General features: G+C 43.6%; 1 protein-coding gene across 2 annotated transcripts; it reads left to right on the top strand.

The window, feature by feature from the left end:
• On the top strand, positions 1-10,098 carry LOC148047725 (uncharacterized). Of its 2 annotated transcripts, XM_087708431.1 has the most exons (5): positions 1-70; positions 1,480-1,596; positions 3,905-4,031; positions 6,119-6,229; positions 8,801-10,098. In XM_087708431.1, the coding sequence occupies exons 2-5, from the start codon at positions 1,546-1,548 to the stop codon at positions 9,976-9,978; spliced, it is 1,467 nt and encodes a 488-aa protein (XP_087564557.1). In that variant the 5' UTR covers positions 1-70; positions 1,480-1,545; the 3' UTR covers positions 9,979-10,098. The 2 variants fall into 2 exon arrangements, with proteins under 2 accessions (XP_087564557.1, XP_087564556.1); XM_087708430.1 differs by lacking the exon at positions 1-70 and having other exon boundaries at positions 583-1,596.
• Positions 10,099-10,150: the final 52 nt, after the last annotated feature.

Here is a 10,150-nt window from a genome sequence, read left to right as displayed (position 1 = left end):
TTGGCTGAAGGAGACAAGACGTGATGGAATTGTCAAAAGAATGGAGGCGGCGGCAGCAGCGTCCGGGCAGGTAAGGAAACACATGAGCGGGCGGTGGAAGGCAGCCAAAGGCGGGGATCCCACGCGCGATCCCTCGATCTATTGCAGGGGGATCCTTTGCCGTTCTTTGTGCATTTGGAGGGGTGCAAAAACTTTGCATCCTGTAGCTGCGGGGCGGGGTGGGGGTGGGGAGTGAAGAGAAAAGATGCTTCCTGGATTCCTGCTTTGCTATGGGTCAGGTAGTTCTTTTGCACGGGAGAGTTCGCGAAGTTCTTGTGATCTGGGAAAAGGGATAGGAGCAAGCAAAAGCGAGGCGATCTCTCTCTTTTTGGAGTGTGAAAAGGGCATCGCAGGGCTTCCTCCCACCTATCCTTTCCAGATGTGTTAGGTTGCATCAGCAGCCCCTTCGCTTGGCAGCTTAGTGATGGTGATGGGGTTTGCAATCGGATGCATTTGGCAGGTAGAAAATGGAGTGGGGGGAGTTTATTTATCTATTTATTTATGTAATTAGTTTGTCGAACATGTACAAGATAGTAGGTCTAAGTATGGACTTGGACATGAACAAAGGGAATAAGTACAAATAAATGGGGACAGTAGAACAGGGACAGAAGGCACGCTGGTGCGCTTATGCATGCCCCCTTTACGGACCTCTTGGGAATGGGGTGAGGTCCATAGTAGACTGTTTAAGGTTGAAGCTGTAGAGGTTTGAGGCTGTAACAACGGAGCCGGGTAGAGCATTCCAGGCGTTGGCCACTCTGTTGCTGAAAGACTAGGGCAGTTTATCCTGGGTTTGTATTGATTGTTTGCCCATGTATTACTGCGGTTGAAACTGAAGCAGTCGTTGACAGGTAGGAGATTAATGTAGGCTAGGGAGAGTTTCAGGATTATGGAAGGAGAGATGAGACTAAGAATTTTTGCCTAAATTCAGCCTCTATCCACAAGTGGACCATCCACCCTCACCAAATCCTGTACATAATAAAAAAATGCAACAATTTATTTCACTTCTGGGTTGCTTCTTGTCTTTCATGCTGTATATTATTCTAGTTTTAGGGAGCTATGCAGCAGCAGTTTTTGTGTCACCAGCTCTGAAAAACCCTTTTTTTCAAACAAGAATGTGCTGTCTTGAAGTCACAAGAGACGAGTAGCTAGTTAATGCGTCCATGGTGTTATATTTTAAATGCCCAGGAATGGGGGAAAACACTTCTCACATTTCATAACTTGGTGGCCTTTGGATATTTTAACATCCAGGTTGGGGTGAAGATGTGTTTTCATTCAGGCAGTAAAATATTTGGACTTCCGTAGAAAATGAGGAATGATAAGACAAAAGGGAGACATAAACTATTCCAGGTCTTTCATTGCTTGGCTTAAAGCCTTACATATGTTGCATGGTTGAAACAACTGAGTCACTAACAAACAAATTTTGTATATGTCCCCACACAGATAAATAACCACACAGAGCTCCAAATGCTGTGATTTTTTTTTCCAGTAGTAAACCTGGCTGGGATAATGGAATATGACTTCAGTCCATTGACCACAATTCCTGAGAGTCACATTAAGGTGAGAAAGTTAGCTTCCTTTTCACAAAATGGACAAAAATGCTGTTCAGTAAGTGAGCAATCTGCAGGCTTCCAAAATTCTTTTGCTGGCAAGGATGTTGCTGAGAATTCTGAGAGTTGAAGTCCACACAGTTGGGGAAAACTTGTGGGGGAGGGTTCCACCACAAAACCGCGCTCAACTAAACCGTGCCCGACTAAACCGCGTCACTGACGTCATCAACAGGGCGACAACAGTGCGGAGACAGAAGCACGCTGTAAACCCTAAACCTAAAATTAACCCCTAAACCTAACCCCACTTAACCTAACCCTAAACCTAACCCTTAACCTAACCCTAAACCTAACCCTAACCCTTAACCTAACCCTAAATCTAACCCTAACCCTTAACCTAACCCTAACCTTTAACCTAACCCTAAAGCTAACCCTAAAGCTAACCCTAAACCTAACCCTTACCTTAAGTTGAATCAGCTTAAGGTAAGGGTTAGGTTTAGGCTTAGGTGGCGCAGTGGTTAAATGCAGCACTGCAGGCTACTGCTAGATCAGCAGTTCAGCGGTTCAAATCTCACCGGCTCAGGGTTGACTCAGCCTTCCATCCTTCCGAGGTGGGTAAAATGAGGACCCAGATTGTTGGGGGCAATATGCTGACTCTCTGTAAACCGCTTAGAGAGGGCTGAAAGCCCTATGAAGCGGTATATAAGTCTACTGCTATTGCTATTAGCTTGCTTTCAAAGCGCTATTTAAAGCGCCCTTCTTTCTCTGCGCTGGCTGTTGTCGCCCTGTTGATGACGTCAGCGACGCGTTTTAATCGGGCGCGGCTTAGTCGAGTTTTTGACGGGTCACAGTGGGGGAGCAATGCTGTTTTAGCTGGGAGATCTCATCAGGAAATGGACCATTTTTGACTGCAGCATTGAAGTCTATTTAGAGCAGTATTTCTCAACCTTGGCAAATTTAAGGTGTGGGGACTTCAACTTCCAGAATTTTTCAGCCAGCGATGCTCGCTGGGGAATTCTGCAAGTTGAAATTCACACATCTTAAAAGTTGCTAAGACTGAGAAAGACAGAATCGGCAATGTACATTAAGTCTGGATCGGATAAAATATAGATTTGGATGTATTGCAATACCGCTGAGAGCGACTTAAAAGAGCTTGGAAGGATTTCTGACTTCCGGTTAGTACAGCATTTCATACAGGATTACTGTTTTTCAGTAGCTCCATAGATGAGATTTTTATCCTGTTTTTCTGTTTCTGTTTTAAATGTATTGGAAATCAGGTTGAGGAACATAAATGGGAAATGCTCAAATTGCACTTGAAAAGTTCCCTGAAATATCTAGTTGAGCACTGTGCGAAGGGATAATGGATTAGGTCAGTGATGGCTAACCTGTTCTGGAGCAAGTGCCCAAAGTGCGCCCGAACCCTCAAAATGCAATGTGCGTGTCCCCCCCCACAAGCCCCCCATCCCCTCTTGCATGCCCCCCGCCCCCACGCATGCACGCCCCCTGTGCATACATGTGCAGCCCCTGCACGCTCCCCTCCCCCTGTGCATATATGCCAGAGACCCGATCACCAGCTGCCTGGTGGGAGACACACGCACATGCCCGGTCAAGCTGAACTAGGGCGATGGCTCGCGTGCCCACAGAGAGGGCGCTGCGTGCCACGTGTGGCATGCGGGCTATAGGTTCGCCATTACGGAATTAGGTACGGTAGTTTTTTTGCACAATCTCACTTCCAGAATTGCAGAATTTAGTAACTGCAGCTAGCCCTTAATGACTGTATGCCAATTTGTTTACCTGTAGATTTGCTTTTTGTAGTCCTTACATCCCATTTACAATACAATACAATAGCAGAGTTGGAAGGGACCTTGGAGGTCTTCTAGTCCAACCCTCTGCCTAGGCAGGAAACCCTATACCATTTCAGACAGATGGCTATCCAACATCTTCTTAAAGACTTCCAGTGTTGGCCTACAGCAGGCCAGAGTTTGCAGTGAGAAAACTCAATCTCTGCCCCCATAAAATGTTGTGCCAGGCTGCAGGTGTGGCATGGAGCACGTAGTCTGCAATTTGAATTTTTGAAAGAGTAAACTGCTTATAACCTAAGGATACATCTATGTGGATAAGGACTTGACTGGTGAATCATTTTGCTTTCTACCGAGTATCATCAGACTATTTTAATTTGATGCATGGTTTCATAGGTTGCACTCATTATCTATCAAGCCATATAAATGTAATAAATAAATACATTTTTTAAAAATTAATGAATAAACCATCTAGATACATATGCACACGTACATATCTGTTAAATGTTATTTTTCTTACAGAATTCAGTGACATTTGAAGATGTGGCTGTATATTTCACAGAGGACCAGGGGGCTCTGCTGGATCGAAAACAGAGAACTTTGTATGAAGATGTCATGGTGGAAAATTACGGGATTGTGACCTCACTGGGTAAGGGGCTAGATGAAAAGCCGATATGTATCCTCTATGGCCAGCGAGAGACAGAAACAGTGGGATTGTAGAATGCTTTCTCTCCCATAGGAAATGAGAGCAACCACAAGGGAATCTTTCAGGGGTGAAATTCAGCAGGTTCTGGAGAACCAGCAGCGGAAATTCTGAGTTCGGAGAACCGGCAAATATCACCTCTGGCTGGCCCCAGAGTGGGGAGAGAATGGGGATTCTGAAATATGCTTCAACCAGAAGTGGGGAGGGAATTGGGATTTTGCAATATCCTTCCCACAGGAATGGGGATTTTGCAGTATCTTTCCCCTGCCAAGCCCACCAAGCCATGTCCACAGAACCGGTAGTAAAGAGATTTGAATTTCACCACTGGAATCCTTCATTAAGCTTCTAGGATGTTGCAGAAAAAGTTTGAACCATTTTATTTACAGTGATCATCCTTCCTTATTATACTTAAATTAAACTTATACCAAAAGTCTATGGAGATTTTCAGTCATTCAGTCACGATTGTCTCAAAAGTGCTTTTTCAAGAAGCAGTTGAACTTTATTTTCTTTGGAAATATTTTGCTTCTCATCCAAGAAGCTTCTTCAGCTCAGAGCTGAATTAAAACCAGAAATTCCAGTTGCCTCTTGAAAAAACACCTTTGGGACATTTCAGAAAGCTGCCCTTAAGACTTATTATTCCAAAAACTCACTTTGGTCCTTTATTTTGGTTATTTAACTTTTACTGTACAATTTTTTAAATTTTCCAGCAAAAATAAAATAAAATAACCCATTTGGGAGAATGGAGTCGTTGAACGACTACATGATTCACTTAAAACCTCCGTAAAAAATGATAGAAACATTGCATCCGGGCATGTGGGTGCCTCAACATACCACAACTTATGACTGAAATTCAGATCCAAATTGTGGTCTTAAGTTGAGGACTTAACCCTCAAAGTTTTGTTACAGTTTGAGAGAGACGAGTCCGGACCCAGGACCTAGGGAAGGAGGAAAAAATCCGGCAAAGACGAAACATCCTTATTATATTATCAGTCTCCCCCCTCAGTTCAAATAATGTTTGGTTACAACGTCTGTTGCATTTCTAATTCAAATGCATTTCATCGAATTCCTAGGAAACCAGGCATAGTATTATAATCACAGCAAAGATTTCTTGCTATTTGTCCTATGACTTAGGTTGAGGTTGTACGTTTTGTATGTTTTCCTTGCTACATTCAAGATCACGTGAAGTGTTAATACCACTTTATAATGCCTTGGTAAGGCCACACTTGGAATAATGCATTCAGTTTTGGTCGCCACGATGTAGAAAAGATGTGGAGACTCTAGAAAGAATGCAGAGAAGAGCAACAAAGAGGATTAGGGGACTGGAGGCTAAAACATATGAAGAACGGTTGCAGGAACTGGGTATGTCTAGTTTAAGAGAAAGAAGGACTAGGGGAGACATGATAGCAGTGTTCCAATATCTCAGGGGTTGCCACAAAGAGGGAGTCAAGCTATTCTCCAAGGCACCTGAGGGTAGTACAAGAAGCAATGGGTGGAAACTAATCCAGGAGAGAAGCAACCTAGAACTGAGGAGAAATTTCCTGACAGAACAATTAATCAATGGAACAACTTGCCTCCGGAAGTTGTGAATGCTCCAACACTGGAAGTCTTTAAGAAGAGACTGGACAACGATTTGTCTGAAACGGTATAGGGTTTCCTGCCTGGGCAGGGGGGTTGGACTAGAAGACCTCCAAGGTCCCTTCCAACTCTGCTATTGTATTGTATTGTATTGTAATTCATTAGGGTGAAGATCTGTTTCTGATTTCTTGCCAAGGAATTGCTGCTACAGCGTGGCGTTTGGAAGATATCGGCCTGGCAACTCTCCAAGCCTGATAAAGGTCTATATAGTTGTGAAATCTCATGAAAGACTGTTTGCCAAGTCAAGATGGCAGCCACAATGGCTTGATGGAAGCTCCACCTGCTTTTTAGCAGTCACCATCTTGATTTTTTTTTTAACCATGCTCAGCAGGCACGCCTCCTCCTGGGCTTCAGAACGGACCTGCTGATCACATTTTTTCATATCTGTTTGCTTTCAGGTTTTCTAGTCCTCAAGCCTACCCTTATCTCTCAGATAGAGCGTGGGGAGGAGCCGTGGCTGCCAGAAACCCCCAAATTGGACGATACAAAGATATCTTACACCAATGCAGGTAAAGGTTTAGTAATCAGACCATTGATCTTATTTAATCTAGCAGTTATTTATTTATTTATTTTAGGAATTTTATATTGCTTCCTATTCACCCATGGAGACTCAAGGTGGCTTACCCAATATAAAAGCATCATATAAAAATAAGAATAATAAATAGTAAAATAGTAAAAAATAATAAAATAATAGCCCGCATTCCCCTCCCATCCTAGACACAGGACACACATTCATATCAGACATTTAATGGGCTCCGTTCTGTTCTGGCTCGCTGGCAGAACCGTATCTTCAGCGCCTTTCGGAAGAGTGTTAGGGTGGGGGCCATTCTAACCTCTGATGTTCCAGAGAGAGGGAGCCACTACGAAGAAGGCCCTTCTTCGGGGCCCCACCAGGTGTATCTCCATAGGGGATGGGACCCACAACATTCTTTCTCTTCCCACTCTAGTGGGTCGGGTAGATATGACTGGTAAGAGATGGTCCCTCAATTAACCTGGACTCCAGCCATGAAGGGCTTTAAAGGTGACAACCAACACCTTGAATTGCACCTGGAAGCAAATTGACAACCAATGCAGCTCCCGCAGAGAGGTGAAAAATGTGCATGCTGAGGTCTGCACAGAATCACGAGTGCTGCTGCATTTTGCACCAACTGTAGCTTCCAGATGCGTTTCAAGGGCAGCCCCATGTAGAGAATATTGCAATAGTGTGTAGTTAAGATGCTGGGCTAGAACATAGGAGACTGTAAGTTCTAATCCCATTTTAGGCATGAAAGTCAGCTGGATGACATTGGGCCAATCACTGCCTCCCAGTCCTACTTAAACTGGCTGGGGAATTCTGGGAGTTGAAAACCATAGGCCTTAAATTTGCCAGGTTTCAGGAACACTTGAGTTAGACTGCAATGTTTTCTTAGCCTAGCAATGACCATTGTACAGGTAGTTCTTGACTTACAACCACTCATTTAGTGACAAAGTTACAGCAGCACTAGAAAGAAAGACTTGCGACCATTTTTCACACTTATGACTGTTGCAGCATCCCCATGGTCAAAATTCAAAATTCAAATGCTTGGCAACTGGCATGTATTTATAACAGTTGCAATGTCCCAGGGGTCATTTGCGACCTTCTGACGAGCTAAGTCAGTGGGGAAGCCAGATTCACTTAACAACCTTGTTACTAACTTACCATATTTTTCGGAGTATAAGACGCACCCAAGTATAAGATGCACCAAGATTTTGAAGAGGCAAATTTTAAAAAAAGGTTTTTGCGCTCTGCAAACCTTCCAAAAATGGCCCGTTTTTTGCGAAAACAGACTTTTTTTTTAAAGGGCATGAATAGCCTTTAGGAGGCTTGTTGAGTGTTCCTGGGGGGATGCCCCCCCTAAACAAGCAAAAAAATGGCCTGTTTTTTTGTGAAAATGGGCCCATTTTTTAAAAAAATGGGCATGAATAGCCTTTAGGAGGCTTATAGAGTTCTCCTGGGGAGGAGCAAAATTGAGCAAAAAAAACAGTCCATTTTTCGCTAGTTTCTGCCCTCCTCAGCCCCCAGGAACACTTTGTAAGCCTCCTAAAAGCTATGCACGTCCATTTTTGCAAAGGGGGTGGGGTTTCAGGAGGCAAAATATGCTGTATTCAGTGTATAAGACGCACCCAGATTTTCAGTCTCTTTTTTGAGGGAAAAAGGTCCATCTTATACTCTGAAAAATATGGTAACTCCAGTGATTCACTTAACAACTATGACTAGAACTGTCATAAATGGGGAAAAACTCATTTAACAGCTGTCTCTCTTAGCAACAGAAATTTTGGGCTCAAAACCAAAACCAGAAATATTTTTTCTGGGGATTTTGCCCGAAACCTATAGTAAAGGAAATGCATACTTAATGATACATGTACTAACTGCAGCTAGAATTGTATTTGCACAAAACTGGTGAAGAGTTAAAAGGTCCCTATTGATGAGAATGAGATTAGGAAAATATTAGAATGTGCAGAAATGAATAGATTAACGCTGCCTAGCCGGGAGAAAGAACAAACCAAGTATTATATGACATGGGAGATTTTTTATGGATGGTTTGAGAACAAAAACAGAAGTTAGAAATAAGCGGAGTTCAATGAAATATAGAAAACGTTAAAACAGAGATGTAAACAAGATTTTACTAATATGACTGACAAGGCTATTGTGTTTAATATTACTATTATATTCTTATTAGAAGATATGTTAAGAGAGAGAAATGAAATAGGTTTATTATACTTATTATTATTGTAATATTAGAGAATTAACATCAGTGTAATGAATACTATAAATGTTCATATATTCTTATTAGAAGATATGTTAAGAGAGAGAAATGAAATAGGTTTATTATACTTATTATTATTGTAATATTAGAGAATTAACATCAGTGTAATGAATACTATAAATGTTCATTGTTATTGCACAGAGATATTTGTACCCAGACGACCCACTGTTTAATGGAAGATGAAATGTTCAAATTAAAATAAAAAAATACATAAAACTTTTTTTTTTTTTAAAGAAATTTCGGGTGTTCAACCGTGGTCATAAGACGAACTTTATTTGTCTTTTACTCCACCAGATGATTCTGTGGAAAGCAGCTTGTCTCTTTCGCTGCACGGCAAATACTACAATGAGGCACACCAGAAACACCTTGTGGGAAAGGAGTCCTTCCTGTGTGAGACCTGTGGGAACTCTTTTACTTGCTGGCCGGGCCCTGCAACGCCACCGGGAAAGCTCCCCGCAGAGAGACCTTATGAATGCATGGAGTGTGAGGAACAGGCTCAGCGATTTTCTACCTTCACAGACCACTGGCGGATGAACCCAGAAGAAGAGGCTTATGAGTGCCTAGACTGTAGGGGGAGTTTCCCATGGTCCTCTGCTCTCATCACGCACTGTCAGGACAGGGTTGCCGATGGGGACCACCACGTGTGTCTGGAATGCGGGAAGTGTTTTGCTCATGCGTTGGGCCTTTCAAGCCACAAGAAGGTCCACCTCCAAGAGAAACAACCTAAATGTCTGCAGTGCGGGGAACATTTTGCCGACCACCCGGCCTTCGTGAGGCACCAGAGAGCCCACACGGGCAAGAAACCCTACAAGTGTCTCCAGTGTGGGAAGTGTTTCGCGGACAGGTCCCACGTGGTGGCTCACCAGAGGATTCACAGAGGGATGAACCCCTTCAAATGCTCCGAGTGTGGGGAGTGTTTTGACCAGCATTCGACCCTCGTGAGTCACTGGATGGTCCACACGGGAGAACAACCCTACGAGTGCCTAGAGTGCGGCAAATGTTTTCCTCGGCCCTCGTCTCTCGTGAAGCACTGCCGCATCCACACAGCCGAGAAACCTTACACCTGCTTGGAGTGTGGGAAATTCTTTGCCCAGCGGTCAGGCCTGGTCAAACATCAGCGCATCCACACGGGAGAGAAGCCTTATGTGTGCTCGGAGTGTGGGAAATGTTTTTCGGACAGCTCCTCCCTCGCCAGGCACAAAAGGGTTCACACGGGGGAGAAGCCCTACGCGTGTTCCGAGTGTGGGAAATGCTTTTCAGACCGATCCAACGTCTTGGCTCACAAGCGAGTCCACACGGGGGAGAAACCTTACAAATGCTTGGAGTGCGGGAAGTGCTTCACTCACCGGTCGCACATTGTGAAACACCAGAAATTTCACATGAAGGAGAAAGTCTCAAAATACCAGCCGCCCCTGGGAAAAACCACACAAACATCACCACGTCCTAAAACAGTCAAACATGAACTACTCTGAGCCTTCTGAAGGACATTTATATTTCCTGAACAGTGAGATTTGGCCACATGATTCTCAGTTCTGGCTTTGCACTATTGCAGTGCATTTGATCTCTAATAAAACTATATACCTTTCTCAACAGATGGAACCAAGGATTGTTTCTATTAAGTTGTGGCAGGTCCGACAAAGCCTT

This window comes from Thamnophis sirtalis, unplaced genomic scaffold (genome assembly GCF_051295495.1).
Source record: "Thamnophis sirtalis isolate CommonGarterSnake01/CBP01778 unplaced genomic scaffold, rThaSir2_p1.2 scaffold_3, whole genome shotgun sequence".
Taxonomy (NCBI): Eukaryota; Metazoa; Chordata; class Lepidosauria; order Squamata; family Natricidae; genus Thamnophis; species Thamnophis sirtalis.
This window is presented reverse-complemented; position numbering and strand designations above follow the sequence as displayed.